At 36.7% G+C, this 16,835-nt stretch overlaps 2 protein-coding genes across 3 annotated transcripts; one reads left to right on the top strand and one right to left on the bottom strand.

Annotated features, from left to right (window-relative positions):
• The first annotated feature begins 1,114 nt into the window (after positions 1 to 1,114).
• On the top strand, positions 1,115 to 8,331 carry LOC112172104 (60S ribosomal protein L11-1). Its single transcript, XM_024309288.2, has 3 exons — positions 1,115 to 1,138; positions 7,912 to 8,041; positions 8,132 to 8,331. The coding sequence occupies exons 1-3, from the start codon at positions 1,115 to 1,117 to the stop codon at positions 8,329 to 8,331; spliced, it is 354 nt and encodes a 117-aa protein (XP_024165056.1).
• On the bottom strand, positions 1,433 to 6,364 carry LOC112172103 (wall-associated receptor kinase-like 14). Of its 2 annotated transcripts, XM_040509439.1 has the most exons (4): positions 5,420 to 6,364; positions 3,709 to 3,789; positions 2,342 to 3,622; positions 1,433 to 1,584 (listed from the first exon to the last, which is right to left on the bottom strand). In XM_040509439.1, exons 1-3 carry the CDS (start codon positions 6,162 to 6,164, stop codon positions 2,343 to 2,345), a joined length of 2,106 nt encoding a protein of 701 aa, XP_040365373.1. In that variant the 5' UTR covers positions 6,165 to 6,364; the 3' UTR covers positions 1,433 to 1,584; position 2,342. The 2 variants fall into 2 exon arrangements, with proteins under 2 accessions (XP_040365373.1, XP_024165055.1); XM_024309287.2 differs by lacking the exon at positions 1,433 to 1,584 and having other exon boundaries at positions 2,117 to 3,622; positions 5,420 to 6,363.
• Positions 8,332 to 16,835: the final 8,504 nt, after the last annotated feature.

Raw genomic sequence — 16,835 nt, 5'->3', positions numbered from 1 at the left:
TGGGGTAATTATTTGGATCGCATATCTCAGATGAACTTTCGATCTTCTCATATTTTCAGGAAAGGTAATCAAGTGGTAGATGCTCTTGCTAATATTGGTTTATCGTTGTCTGCATTGACTTGGTGGGACGAGCCTTCTCATTTCATTCAAGACCAATGTCGACGAGATAAGCTTGGTCTCCCGAATTTTCACTTTCATTAATTTGTTATTTCTCTTTGTGTTAGTTGTATTGTTTAAATTTGCTGTCATTCACATTGCTTTCTCAGGGTTTGGCTTTTGTGCCACCCTATTAGATTGTACATTATCTTTATTTCAATAATTTGGGGTGGGAGAGCACTTTGCTCTTCCTAACTCCTGTTTTAACCAAAAAAAAAAAGGGTCCGTGACCACTTACCCAATTTCAATAACAAAATTGCCCACTTATTTCACTAAGAGTTTTTTAACCCCACTTACCCAATCTAACATCTATTGACAATTTTGCCCTATCAATTCACCTAAAACTCATCGATCTCTCTCTCCTCTCAAACTCTCTCTCCTCCCAGAGTCTCTCTCTCTCTCTCTCTCAAAACTGCCTCCTCACCCAAACCACCATCGTCGATCTGGCAACAGGTTCCTTGGTGGCTTCTCGGCCATCACCGCCAGCTACTCCATCGTAGGAGACGACGGGCTGCTCAGATTCAAGTTCTCCCTTAAACCCTCTAACTTCAGACACCTCTTGATCAAATCGATGCCGACTCGAACATATGGATTACATCGTAACCAACGTCTCTCTCTCCTCCAGGTCCCAATTTAAACCCTAATTCTCCACAACCCCTGTTTAATTTCATATCAAAACCAAAGAAACTTTTCTAGCGGCAGAAATCTGATCAATTCCAGATTCGTTTTCAGGCAGAGAAAGAATCGTAGGTGAACAAGTCTCAGGAGCTGGCGTTGAAGCTCACGAGCATGGGGGCGATGGAGCAGCGGTGCTTGGTGCTGGAGCAGAAGATCGCGGCCCAAAGCTTCAAGATCTGGGCGCTCTGGTCCGATATCGAGTTTCTTCGTCCCCAGTCGATCTGATCTGGTGCCCAGAGCACCTTTTTTTTTTTTTTTTTGTATACTATGAGCTCCGAGAATGGGGAAGGAAAAAAAAGTGAACGTGTACAATTGAACATATAAATTGATCAATTGTGTCTTTAGTGTATTCATTTTGGTTCACTTGAGGGCAATAATATGATTATTGGAGGGAAATAATATGATTATTGGGGCAATAATATGATTATTAGGAGGCAATAATATGATTATTGCGGAGTAATAATATGATTATAAATTAATCAATTGTGTCTATAGTGTATTCATTTTGGTTTTGGGAGTTTATACAATTCACTGGACGACAATAATATGATTATTGGGAGGCAATAATATGATTATTGGGGGGCAATAATATGATTAATGAGGAGCAATAATATAATTACTTGAAAGCAATAATAAGGTTACTGGGGGGCAATAATATGATTCCAGTCGCCGAAGTCTGGTCACCGGTCTCCGGAGTCGGGTCACTGGACCGCCACCGAAGTTAAGCAAGGTCTCCAATGACTTCTTTCTCTAAGTGACAAAGAAGGAGAGGGCAAAATTGTCACAAAAATAAATAAAAATGAATTAAAAAAAATACTTAATTGGGTATTAGGGAAATAATCACTTAGAGTGTTTGGGTAAGTGGACAATTTTTTAGCTAAAATTGGGTAAATAATCATTTCCCCAGAAAAAAAAGAAGCTGATATTAATTAGTGGATTTATTTGTTTAGCACATGGAAGTCTTCTTCTCCTTTTTTTTTCATGACATTGAAGTCTATGGTATAAGGGTCATGAATATATTTCTTTCTCTTGGTCTCCGTACTTAAAGTAAAAATAGGCAGTTCTAGTATGTACAGATTAGTATGCATTATTATCTCTGACTTGTTCAACTTGTCGTGTTCATTGAATTTATTTTAATTCAATCTGTAATTCTGTATACAACCCCGGAATGATGTACAGTGTAGAATAAGGGAAAGCAGTAAGCGGGATATGGGTCAACTCGTGTTTCAAATTCCCACCTACCAAATTAAGTTCATTGTGGCAAACTGGTACTGCATTCAAATAAATAAGCAAAAAGATCTCCAAAATCCCAGACAAACATCTTCTTAATGTATCAATATTTACAGTAGGATCAAAGACTTTCCTCTTATTACCAATACTAAACAGCCTACAGGTTCTTATTCCATGTAATCAACTAACAATTACAAAACAGAAACAATATGCACTATATAATCCGAAACTAACTTGATTATGACATGAACCTAAGCACTATATACGAAAATTTTACCTCAGAGTGCATTGCTCAGCAAACTATTTGATGAAGGTGATGAGCTGTGTTCACTTAACCATGAGTCTTGCACTGAAACTGGTGAATCGTCCTTCAACTTTTCCATTGAATTGAAGCTACTAGCAGCTCCAGCACTAGTCTGCACCACAAAGATATTGCGCTCTGATTGTGACTTACTAGTGTTCAGAGGTTTCTCACTAACACTAGATGTAGAACCTAAAGAAGATTCCTCTGATGAAGCTGTGCAAGTGTTTTCTTCTGATGGTGGCCATTTACTAAACTTGATTTCTTCTAACTCAGCTTTCACTTCCAGCATAGAAGGCCTCGCATCTCTATCAAATGCTAAACATCTGAATGCTAATTCTGCTACCTTATGAATCGACGAAGCAGTCCAATCATCCATAAAGGGTTCAAGAGATCGATCTATGATCTCGTTTAAACACCCTTTTCCAATCTTATCGGTGGCAAGAGCAGCTAAGTTCACTTCATTTTGTGGCCGAGAAAAGTCCACTGCTTTTAATCCTGTTATAATCTCAACAAGGACTACACCGAAGCTATAGACATCACTCTTATCCGAAAGATGGAAGTTCTGATGGTACTGAGGATCGAGATAACCCGGAGTCCCTTGTGGAGCTGTTGAAATGTGGGAAGATTCAGTCATGCCAAGCCTCGAAAGACCAAAATCTGCCACTTTGGACTTGAATTTACAATCCAAAAGAATGTTGCTTGACTTTATGTCTCTGTGATAAATTGGGGGTTTAACAGCAGAGTGGAGATGGGCTATTGCTTGAGCAGTTTCAGTAGCAATGGTGAGACGTATAGGCCAAGAAAGTCCATCACCTCTCTCTCTCTGTAAATGTTGACATAATGTTCCATTGGCCATGAATTCATACACAAGAATCTGCTCACCACGTTCAATGGAACATCCCAATAGGCGGACAAGATTCGGGTGCCTTACAGATGAAATGAGTTTGATCTCGTTCATGACTTGTTCAATAGTGTCATCTCTGTTCTTGATTTTTTTTATGGCAACCCATTCATCAGCGTGGAGTTTCCCTGCATAGACAGTCCCAAAGGCTCCAGTCCCCAGCCTCTGTTTATCTGAGAAGCCATTTGTGGCTTTCTCAATTTCTCTATAGGGATAGATGGGAATGTTGCAGTTGCCTGTAGCTTCGGATAGCAGGCGCTTTGTGCAGTGTCTGGCTTTCACTTTGGCTTGCCGCCGAATGAAACAGCACAACAGACCTAGACTGATCATTAGAAAAGCTCCAAAAACGACACCTGAAATTAAAGGACTTTGCCAGATTAACAAGGATTATATATTATTGTGAAAGGTCATATTCTTATTCATTAAATATCACTATTACCTCCGATCAAAACGATGATTCTGGTCTTCTTTCCTTTACATTGCCCAGACAAGAATTTTGCAGGGTTGCAGTCTGGTGAAGCTGATTATGACAAAAACAAGTCACATATGATAAGAATATGGTGCAAGGATTTGGTAACACCAATTATAACATTCTCATAGCATGTATAAGGTCCAATAGACAGAATTAGACAAAGGGAAATACGGGAGGAATTATTACCAGAAAATATCGTCTTCTTTTTTTCTTTGTAATTTTTTTTTTACTTTTTTATATAACTATAAAATATAGTAACTGATCTAGAAGACGCAATCGTGTTAAACAATAACCTACATATATATATATATATATATATATATATATATATATATAAGTAGTTTTGAATATCCACTTCTTAACAAATGTTCCATAATTTGAGACCACAAGTCATGCAAGCTAACCTCAAGCCTTGCATGACTGATTACATGACCACGTTTTGCGTGGTTGAACGTCTAAGTATGTTCATCCCAAGTCTTTTTAAGTCCAGGACTCTAGGTCGGACAGTCATACTTGTCTACGGGATAACTATGACCAGGAGAAACCTAACGTCTACCTAATTGATTATGTATTAGGCAACCCATCATCGTTGAGGAATCTGATGGGATCTTCTTACCTCTTTCATATCCTAATCCAAGAGTACAAGACAGAGAAGATGAGAACAAGTTTATATGCCTTCAAAAATGATCAGAGAAAATCTTGACTGCTTGCCTTCTTTGGGCTAATTGAATATGTAGTTGAGTAGCCATCATGCTCTCAAGAGGTCACGAGTGCATTTTATTGGGCCCTGTATATGGGCCCAGTTCCTTACATGTGAAATTTGGTCTGAAAAATGGGGCATTTCTGTCAATTGAAGTCCTTGACGGCCTTCTAGATTGAGTTCCAAAATAATAATGACAGAAGTACATAAAAAAAGACGATTGTTTGTTATGCTTGTTTTTCTTAATCCTAGCCTACCTAATAATAATAATACCTCATTGAAAACCAAGTAAATGGAATCTAGGCCTGTGATCCCAAAAAGATTAATTAGTTAAAGGATAGTGATATGTAGGTCCCCAAAACAGCCATGTAGTAGCTAAGATTGCTTTTGTTTTTTCAGACACTTGCAGAATAACCAAATTAAAGAGAAAATGGTGTGGTGCCTAATTAGACTTAATATGGTATTCTGACATTTTTCACTCCAAATTAAAGAAGAAAATCATTAGTGTACGAAATACTGCGAATTTGCTATAATGGACAAGTTAGCAAATTCAACTGACTGCCAACACACACACGCATATATATATATATATATATATATATATATATATATATATATATACATACATACTACAATCAGTCAAAAACTGAAACGACATGATCAATAGTACTATGTCAGTATGTCATAGTTATGTGGTGAAAGACATGTTGGAAACTACAACAGATAAAAAATTGAAATTATGTGACCAATTATAGTATGTCATTGTTATAAAGTGAAAGACATGTTCGAAACTACAATGGACCAAAAACTGAAATAATTTGACCAATAGCAACATGTCATGGTTGTGAAGTGAAGCAGTAGAGCGTGAGATAAAGTTGGCAAACAACCAGAAGAAGGGTAATATTAGGAACTAATTAAGTATTGATATTAAGTTAGTAATTAATTAATTCATATTAATTAACTAGGATATCAACTAACCTTTCCGGCAGCCCAAGCCAGCCCGAAAACCATCTCCGACGAAGCCCTCCGTGCAGTTGCACCTGTATCCGTGGCTTCCATTCGGCGTCAAAACCGGAAAACACTGGGCGTGTTTATCACAATTGCAAACTCCTGGCAGCCACCACCCCAACTCCGCCACTTCAACATCCAACGTCACCGACGGCGTCTGCGTGTTATTTAAAATCTGTGCCGATATGGACGACAGCAAGTACTTGCAGCCCTTCTTCTCGACGCTCTCGTATTCCAAAAACGTAGCATTCTTATTGCTCTCCGCGTAGCAACTGAGGCTTGTATTTTTGCTGCAATCCTGTGGGGCCTGAAACCTGGCCTCGACCTGGATACTAGGAATCTCGCAACTGCTGGAGGCCTGATCATCCGTGCAGTTTCGTAACAGAAAGGCGTTTCGGGACGTCGGCGCGTGGTGATTGCTGTAGAGTTGGTGGAGGGTGTGCAAGGGACGGTTGCATCGGCTTTGGAGGTTGATTCTTATGCTCTCAAAGTTTATCGACTGGACGGGGAAATCTCCGATGAAGACTCCGGCGTTTTCTGTACAATTTAGTTGGATTTCACAGCCGGCTGAGCATCCGAATGGATATGGCAAGCGATCGGGTCCGAAGGAGCTCAAACACGATCGATTGCAAGATTGAATCGATGATGCATTGGTAGTGACGATGAGGAAAAGGATTGCTAGGAAGCGGAAGATTAGATTCTCTCTGATATTCATGGAAGAGTTTTGTTATGAAGTTGGAGTAGTGTGAGAGATTGGATGAGTGAGATTCATATAAAACCAATTGCAATCAGAGGAAACATAATGATAATGTTTGAGGAGATAGAGTTTCTTTCTTACACACTTCGAGTCAATGACGTTATAATCGGTCTTCTTTTTCCTACTGAAAGAAAAATGGGTTTATTTGCTAATTGTTTATGTTAAAATGACAAAATTTCCTTTGAACTTTGAACTTAAAAATGGTTGAAGAAGACCACGAGTACAAGGAGGATTAGAGATGATTAATTTAGCTTAACGAAGACCAAATTAAAAAGTTAAGGATCACGCCTATGGAACATGATTACTACCTTAACTAATTAATATAGAGAAAGGTTATTCCCATATCATGTACAGCCTCATATATTCGTATGAGAGATTAACAGATTGACGGAAATTACATATTTATGTATAAATTCAAATGTCAATATTAGTATTCTAAAATACTCTTTGTATTTCACCATTTCTGTCAAAACTGGAGCATTTTGTTAGCAGTCGTACCAAACAAAGGAAAATATACAAACTTGCCTGCAGATTTCAAGCGGTGTCTTATCTTGCGACTCGTTGATCCTCTATAAATGCCTTATTCATACGACGAAATCTAAGGTCGCATTCTAAAGGTCAAAGCCTCAATTCCGGTCAAATTAGGAAACTGAGAGTAGCAGCCAACGCTGAGCTTAATAACGCGCATATGCACACGTAAGCTAACGTTGGGTTTTTTCCATTTGTTTCCAGATAAACAAATCCTTGGCATATTTGATGCCACGCAGTCTTATAGAAATAGAAGAACATGAAATTAAATGGGCATAGCAATCAAAATGGCCATGATTGGTTTTCGTGTTTCATTATCATATGAATTAGTGGAGGTAATGGAAGGTGGGTGTGGTTGTGGGGCTCCAATCTTCCAGAGTTCCCGTGATCATGAATTCACATTAACCCTGATACTATAGTCCATTTGCATTATTGATATCATTTATACTAACTGCACACGCAGCTTAGACCTATTATCAACGAGAAATATAAATTTTTAGGTAGGACAAATGTGATATGGTACCATCACCAATCATATCTCTTTATTTTTTAATTATATTATGAAACTACTCATGTTTAATTAAAATGAAATGTCCAAAACATTCTCCTACACAGGTACTGATTAGTTGAGCGTATCACCACACTACTAGAATAATGTCATTAGACATCACCACTATTAAATCGGTCAGAATTGCACCTGATGTTAAAAACCGTGCTAACATCAGTTTGTGAAATAACCGATTTCTATTGTTATTATGGACATCAGTCACCAAATTAACCGATGTGAAAAGTTTCGTTCTGAAAATTTACAAAAACGCGGAGGGACTAAAAATTTCATTCCCCCCACACTTAGTTATTTTTCCCACACCACTTGCATTGACTTTGATTCATTCCCTAACCCTAACTCATTTTCACCCGACCTCCTCATCTTCCTCCTCCGCCTTTGAGCAGCACCTTACCCTTATCACTCGCAACCCTTATAACCTAGTCTCTGAGTTTCGGCTGCTGTGCCTCCTCAACACCACAACCCTTCAGCACTGGTCCTTCTCTCTCTATCTATCTCTCTCTCTCTCCCCTTCTTTATGTTTTCTCTTGTTCCGAATCTGAACAAGCCTCTGTTGATTTCGTAATCTAACAATCTGTTTCTTCTATAAAACTCTAATTGCAGGCATCAGAGAACCCTATGAGGGAAATCAAGGTCCAGAAGCTCGTCCTCAACATCTCTGTCGGTGAGAGCGGCGATCGTCTCACCAAGGCCACCAAGGTCTTGGAGCAACTCAGCGGCAAGACCCCTGTTTTCTCCAAAGGTGAGATTTTTAGGGTTTCTCTGTTCATTTTTGTTTTAGGGTTTATGTGTTGGTGGGTTTTAACTGTGGGTGGGTTGTGGTTGTGTGCAGCTCGGTACACTGTGAGGTCTTTCGGAATCATGCGTAATGAGAAGATCGCTTGCTATGTTACTGTTAGGGGAGAGAAGGCAATGTCACTGTTGGAAAGTGGGCTGAAGGTGAAGGAGTATGAGCTTTTGTGTAAGAACTTCAGTGATACTGGCTGCTTTGGATTTGGTATTCAGGAGCATATCGATCTTGGAATTAAGTGAGTGCTTTGATACTTTGACTCTGTCCTTGGAGGCTTTGCACTGTGACTCAGGTAGAGGAAGTAAAGATTCTATTGAAACTTATTCCTATCCCAGCTTTCTAGGGGACACGTTTCTAATCTGTTCTGGGATTTGCATGTTTGATACTCTTTTTTGGGTTTGAATGAGTTATCTCGTATGTTTGGAAGGAGAATGTGAAATTCGGTATGTTGAATTTCTTTAAGGTTTTTATGCAAATGTTGAGTCTTTAGCTTCATTTTGATATTGGCTTTTGCTATTACTATGTTTGTCTCACTTTCTGCAATCAAGTTTATGTTTTGCCGCTAAGGATTGGAATTCTCAGGATTATATATTATGGGTTGGCATCAAGTTTGGTATTTGAGTCCTAGCAAAGCATATTAGTATTTGACTAATAGAATGATGACCTGTGCCTTTCATTTTTCTTGCAGATATGAATTTAGTGTTCTCTTAGCATACTTATACCTATGTGATTGTACAGATTTCTTCAACTCTTCAAAAAAGGTGACATTGAGCTCCCACAACTTCAGGCTGCAATTGAGCTGCTAGATGCTTCCATCGGTTTCTTCTTTCTGTCACACTATTTACAGAGAAGAGCGTGCAAGCTTGCCATCGCGGTTGAGGTCTAAAGAACAAGTCTCCTGTAAGTAGATTTCCTTGATTCTTCTCAGTTAGTTTATGAGTTCGTAATTTGGATTACATTAAAGTTTCAGTCTTGATTTCAATTGGGTTCTTTTTGCTCTTTGATTTCTGCTAATTTTATTCAATTGGGTATAGCATGAGAAGTTTAGGCATATTTGATCGAGTGAGCGATTGTGTATAATTGATTTCCTATTATAGTGTGCATAATAGTGGCTTTTGGGTTTTCAGAGGGCAAACACATTTGGGTTCTGCGGACGAAGAGAAAAAGAGAGGAGACAAAAGAAAAAAAAAAAAAAGGGAGAAGAGAACAGGGGAAGAAGGGAAAAAAGAAGAAATTCAGAGGAAGAAAGAAAATGGGAGAGAGGAAGAACAAAAGAAAGAAAAGAAGTGGCTCTCCCTCTTTGGCGAGCCATATCCTTAATGGCTTTAAATGATCTGGCGAACTATTTCTTCTTCACTGGTCAACACTTTGTAGTTGAGCAACTAACTGAGACTGCACTTGCTATCACCAACCATGAACCAACAAGGTCACATTCCTACTACAGTTTAGCACGATCTTACCATAGCAAGGTAATAAAATATTATGCTCTTCTTTTTTATATGGCAAAGTCATGATAACGAAGGGTTTTTGATATTTTCTCTAATCTCTATGTTGTGTTGGTAAAAAAAGTATAGCTGCAATAAAAGATATTTGTTCGACATGTTCTTGGTCATTTACTCATGGGTAATTCATGGTTGAGGGACTGATTTGTACTCTTTGTAACCGCTAATGCAGGGACTGGCTATGATAATGCCATTTCTGAAGTTACTGTGAGTAATCTAATTAACTTATTTGATAATTCCTGCACTTGATTTCTTTGTTGATAAAATTTCCAGCTACGAACGTGTTTACACTGATATACTAATCCATTGTTTTTTTTTTTTGTAAGTAGAGTTTTCTTTCGTGAATGTCTTGCATTTTTAGATTATGATATGAGCCAGTATATATAAAATGAGTCAAAAACAAGTTGATGTTACAAACAATAAATCTGTTTTGGCAACTTTTATTTAAATTATATTGACTCACTGTGTGCATGTGGAGTTCTTAGAAATACATAATTTTGTAGAAATACCTTATTAGTGATTTTCTATTGTTTATATAATGTATTTTTATGCTCATTTCGAAGAAATCTGTTTATCAATGAACTTATGACATCCTTGGCTTTTGTTATTTTCCCATCTACAACAGGTTTTAGGTTCTTCGATAGGAATCAAGTTTGCCACAGGTTGGGTAAAAATATAAGAGGTCAAGAGTTCGAGCCCCATCAAGGGTGGGAATGGGGTGGGGTTTTTTTTATAAAAAAAAAAGAAAAAAAAAAAAAGAAGAAGAAGTTTGCCACATTATGGTGAGAAGCAATCATCTTTGTGTATATTTGTTTTGTGAGATCAATACAGATATTTTAAGTTGTTTTTGTTTTAGATTGATAATCCATAATTTGGGAAAGTTCTTCTCACACAGGGATGTCAACATCAGTATCTGTAAATTTGCTACTACTTCCATCCATTCTATTCTTGGCATTTTGTAATACGTTGGTTTATATCCCGTCATTTTTATGTTGTATAGGGAAACTAGACTCTGGAACATGCAAAGCTCAAAGCTAAGGTGGAGATTTTACAGAGAAATCAAGGGTACACACCAATTTTGTTAAATAAGAAAGTATTTACTTTTCCGTTAGGTTGTGATAAATAGCATTACATTTTACCATGTTTTTATTTGCATATTTCCATTGTTGTGATTGAGCTTTCAGTTTTTGGTTTGGTTGAATACATTGAGCAGGTAAATTAATTGGATGTCAGAATTAAAAAAATTAAAATAAAAATAAAAAACTTTTGAAGATTTGGTTTTTTGTGATTGCATTCGTGTGTGTGTGTTTGTACTGCATAAATTTGTGAATTTGTTGTGTTGATATTGTTAGAAGGATGTTCCTTTTCTTAGGAAATAGAGAAATCAAGTAACCATACTAAAAATTCCTTGAATAGATTCAGTGGATTGCATTATGAAGTCCAAAATCTAATCATAAGGAAATACTCGAACTGATTTCTTGGTCAGTGGATCTAAAACCTTAACTTTTGAAGGGATTCATACAATCCGTTCAATTCGATCATTAGGGGAGCCTCTACCATTGTGCTCAACATGATTGCCTAGATGGGTGCATATATTAGGTTTGTAGCTCTAATCGTTATAGTATGTTAAATTGATCCATAGACTTTGTGTGTGAAGTCTATTTTTCTGCTATGCTATTCTCAGAATCTAGGAAGTATTGTTAAGAACAGGTTGAGTTCTTCACTTCTGCTTGCATTGTTATATAAATATAAGAATTAACGTTATGGCAAAATATTAGCTAAAGTGCACTTCTATGTCATGGTAGGAAACAAATTTACAGAAATGAATTTCTTACAGTAACTTTTTTTTTCTTCATGCATATGTATGGAGAAAACTGCACATTGGTGCAGTTTAATACTTGCGCTCTTGATCGTAATAACTTTCTCTTTTCAATAAGAAAAACAACTTAAATTTTCTATTGTTCATATACTGGTTTCTATTGTTTTCTCTTTCCAACCCATTTTCTACTGTTCATTTGCTGGTTTCTTAATCTGCATCTACTAATTAACTAAAGCAAAAATTGATTCTTGATTTTATCTATACCACGAGTTCCGTAGCCTTGCCTTTCTATCATAAGCTGAAATCAATTAAGAAGCACAGACAAAGAAGTGGTGACTCTGTATCCTCTAGATCAAAAGTGAGTAAACTTTACTTCAAGTATCTTTGATTTTTCCTAAAACCTTTGCACTGTTCTCTCCCATTTTGACTACCTACAATGGACAAAGAAGTGTGCCCGTTGTTAAATTGTTGTTCCTCTATGCATCGTTTACCATTATTCCAGTCTCCTGCTCTTATTCAGGTTTGTGCTATTTGATATAGAATTGACGTGTTTGCATTGGTATTCATTATTGGTCACGATGCAGATTGATTACTTCAGTTATTATGTGTTTGGAGGTGCTCTTCTGTTTAGATTTTTTGCACTATAATCATGATGATGTTGCATGTAGTAATGTGTGTAAAATGATATAGATACATAAGAAAATAATACAAAACACACACACTCTCTCTCTCCATTCGTTTCCTTAGCATTCCTTGTTCCCCACAATACTTGATGTTGTCATAGAATGCTTGGATAGAATGTTATTGTAAACTGCAATAATGTAAACCAAACAATTTTAGAGAGATGAATCTTTGTTTCTTATTTTATCATTCTGTCATTATTGTAAATTATTAGCAACAAATCCTGCGGCAAAGCGCGGGCACCATTCCTAGTTATTAATGATGACATGCTTTCGTTTTCAACCAAGGTATAAGCATTATAATTTGACAAAAAACTTTGTTTTAAATAGTAGTGTTTCATTATGACTTACATTGTTATATATATTTGTAGTGGGCGGTAAAGGATCGGAAATGGTATACCCAACAACAACTTGACGACGTGCGCATTGAGGTAGCCGACTACTTACAGACTGCTGCAGATTCTGACCAGTTTCTTGATTTTGAGTTAGGCTAGCTTTTGATTAACATTTTTGTAGCAATTATGAACAAAAATGAATACTAATTGCTAGGCTAGTCTTGTAGTAGATGAATTTGGGTTTTATTTTGCCCATTTTGTAAACTGATAAGGATGATGATTTCAAATATAATAGTCCAATATTCAAATCACTCTTGTCAACTGTCGAAATTGCAATTTATAATAGCAACTACATATTTTGTGGACATCATCCTCTTTATAGAATGTGATGTCTAGATATAAAGTTGAAATCAGTTTTAACTATAAAAACTGATGTCCAGTAATATAGATACATCAGTTCCAAAATGAAAATCGATGTTACTAAAATATACAGACATCGATTTTTTTGTCAAAAACAATATATTACTGAGTACCAGACATCAGTTCCAAAATTAAAATCGATGTTACTAAAATATACAGACATCGATTTTTTTTTATCAAAAACGATATATTACTGAGTACCAGACATCGTTTTTTGAATAGAAACGATGTGCAATAGATTATTAACATCGTTTTTTCCTTACACACTGATGTTGATATAAGTAAATATATCGGTTCCTACAATACTAGACTTTGTATATTGAATCTAAAATCGTGGTATATGTGGCAAATTACGCTTCAAAATCATGAAGAACAAGAAATGTTTATGGGAACCGATGTCTGTAACAGTATCAGTCATCGGTTCTTAAATCAATAACGATGTTAAAACACAAACTTGTGTTGTATAATCTATATTTTTTTAAGCATTAAATACAATAAAATGTGAGTTTAACAATAGTAAAACATGCAAGTTTCAAGTTTGTTATCATTTAAACCTATTTACATCGATTTATAATGAGGAACCGATGTCTAAACGAATACTAGACATTGGCTAAAAACCGATGTCTGGATTTTCCGGATCTTTCTCATCACCCACAAAGACATCGGTCAGATTTTTGTTTCTCATCGGTTTTTTGCCGATGTCTAGAGCCATAATTCTGATAGTGCCACGTGGCATGCCTTCCCTATCTAAAAATCTCTCAACATCAATTATAGGATTACGAATGGCAGCCTATACATTCAACCTTTACCATGTTGATTAGGTCTTCTAAAGCATTCAACTTCATTACATGATTATCATGTAATCAGGATTTTGTAACTTTCTTCTAATGCACAACGTAACAATGTTTGAGCTAGAGAATGACTTTCTTATACCGTAGCTAATGCACCTCTAAAAACAAGTTTCACAATATTTTTATTGTAAAGAAAATAAAGAAATACTCAATAGTCAATACGTTGTTGTGTTTTAAACTTTTTTCTTCGTTATAATTTAGATAATAAAGTAACGGAATTCCTATAGTAGGTAAAGAAACAACTATTCTACGTACCAATCAGATCTAGCTTGCTTATCCCATTAGAATTGTATTGCGTTATATGATACTAACTAAACTGATGTACTATAACAATAGTCTATAATCAATAACAGTGACATTTTAATAAACAAAATGTAAAGCCAAATAGAAAACACCAACATTACAACGATTATTGCTTTTCAATTTGTAGCTGAGTAGCTCTCAGCAGCAGTTTGATTAGTTAATACTTCAATTGTCACACTTGGCTTCTAGATTGTCAGGAAATACAAATAGGTAGCTTTCTATAAATCTCACGTTTCATGACGGTTTTAATAAATTCTGAATGTTTTTTAAATATAAATCCACGAGAGTAATACTAGTCACTATTCACTTAGCAAAGTCGTCGACCAATATTTGTCCGAGTTTATATGGACAGCTTGAAATAATGAAATAACTTTTAGGCTTTTAGCACAGCAACCACCTTATTGCACTTTCAGATAGCAGTGATACACTCACTATATGAAACTCAAATTGCGATTTTGTTTTGTCATTCTGGAATAATATGGACCGAGCTTCACGAGTACACTGTACACGGGAGAGTGATGATGGAGAAGGAGAATGATCATCGTCTTGATTCTTGAGTTGGGGGTTGGCCAAACTTGAGACACTTCCATTTGTACCCTTATCCTCATTTTAATTAATCATGCGCTTAAAGAAGCATAAATTAATTATCCGCACTAGAATAGCGAAGTGCAGTCCGTGCTTCACAAAAAGCGTGATTCTGTTGAAATTTAACAAAATTTTGTTGTTGGTAAAGTCAATGGATTCCACCTACTATTTAGAGTTTTAGACCACTAGCTAACCATATTCAATCCTTCCAGTTCATAGGTTGTGTTAGGCTGTTAGCTCAATAGAATTAGTCACGGTGATAGAATATTAGCTAAATTTGTTTTATTCACAAGTGACCAGTCAATCCCATTCACAAGTCTCTCCCACTTACTGTCTTAATTTGACTAAAGTGGTTCAGTAAAGCCCAAGCAAAGCATAATGATTTAGGGTTTGAAGCGGAAGCTTATTGGAAATTTCTTTTCTAATATAATTGAACTCTCTCTCATTCACTAACCAAGCAAATGAGAAGGTTCAGATCACTAAAACAGAATTTATGTTGGTAAAAGAAAATTACAGAAGTTAATATAACCAGATGGGTCATAATCACAAACATGACAGTACGTGGTGTTATTTGAAACTCACAACTTTTCATTTTATACCACATAATGTTACAAATATACTAGATAATCAAGTTTTATAAAATATATGTTACAGTTGAGAAAAGAAACTTTCAAAGGCTACCACACACCATTAACGTAGCTAGATCTGAGGAGAAGCTAAATAAGGCCCTAGCTATAGCTAGGGGGCTGCAAAGGCATCATCGACCCACTTCTTCTTTTCGTGGGCTGACGGCAAGACCGGAGAGGTGAGAAGGGATTGAAGAGCAGCACGCAGTTTGTCGACTCGCTTGCGTTGTCGGATCCGCCGCAGAACCACCTCTTTGTCTAGGGTTTCTGAGGTGTGGGAGGGTTTCAGATGCAGCAGGGTGCTCACGTTGTTGCTGTCATAAGTTTCTTCATCATGCTTTTCGCTCAGATCGATCCTGCTGATGCTCACTACTCCATTTTGCACGGAGGATTTGGTCTTTGACAACTTGTAGGAGGAGGACGACATTATGGAAATATGGAGTACGAGCTGAGTGTGATAAGAGCTTAGCTAAGTGAGAAACCCACTGGGTAGGAAAGCAAAGAAAGAAAGAGCTGATGGTAAATTTATAATTGGTGGAGTGTGAGGTATATAAGATATCGGGGATAGAGCGTGGGTTTGAGAGACACAGCACGTACGTGTAAAGTTTGGGCGGTGACATGGTGTGAGTTTCAATGTGATTACTGGCAACAGTGGCATCAGATCAGACCAGGGCACCAGTCACTGTAAAATCCCATTACTTTCTGACAAGGTCGGTTCAAGCCTTTTTTCTCCAGCCTAGTTTCTGAACTTAAGAACCCAGCTGATGATGTGGTAAAACACATGAACGATGCGTGCATACAGCATCTAATTAATATTTAGGAATAATTAAACTTTAGAGCTTTATCGATCAAATAGCAATAAAAAGCTGAAAATGCGACATGGTTAATGGGTTCTGTCAATGCCGTATCACTTTTGTAGGTTTAGATTCCGGATGCCTTTGCTTTAGAATTATTTAACTATATCTGCTTGATTGGATTGTTTATTCAAAGCTAGCTAGCTAGTCTGTATGAGGTTTTTTCATATGTAGATTCCTTTTCTTTGGGCCTGGATGTATCTGTAGTTAACCCAAGAGTAGGTTTGGGCTCTAAAAACAGGAGGGTGAGGACTTAAACCAGCCTTACCCATAAGCTGAGAGCATTATTAGATTCCTCTAGCCCACTTAACTAGTCTACTTTTGAAACCATCTGCACACAACTCGATTTTAATTTGACGTTCTAGCTATCCTTTGCTATGAGATCACGCATGATGCATGTAACCAAAAACGTGTTAGTGCACATAGATTTCTATTAAAACTTTAAAAGGAGATTAGATAAAAATTATTGGTTTCATTACTGTCTCACCAATACTAGTGTTAAAGTTTTGCCAACATCTTCGTTTCAGGTTTACACGCACGAAAAATTACATACTATAGAAGTGTGCGAAAAATAATATAGAAAATTACACACAGCTATAAGTTTGAAACTTAAATTAGTCATAAGGCTACAAAAGTTTTTCTGTACACATAAGGCCACTTGTAGCTTTAAACCTGATAATTTTACCCTTCCACTAACTCCATGATCATCCGGCCAAAACGAAAAGAAATTCATTCCCTCTCTCTCTCTCTCTCTCTCCCCAATCTCTCTTC

Source organism: Rosa chinensis, chromosome 6, assembly GCF_002994745.2.
Source record: "Rosa chinensis cultivar Old Blush chromosome 6, RchiOBHm-V2, whole genome shotgun sequence".
In the NCBI taxonomy this organism is placed as follows: domain Eukaryota; kingdom Viridiplantae; phylum Streptophyta; class Magnoliopsida; order Rosales; family Rosaceae; genus Rosa; species Rosa chinensis.
Note: the sequence above shows the minus strand (reverse complement) of the source record. Positions and strands in the feature narration are given on the sequence as shown.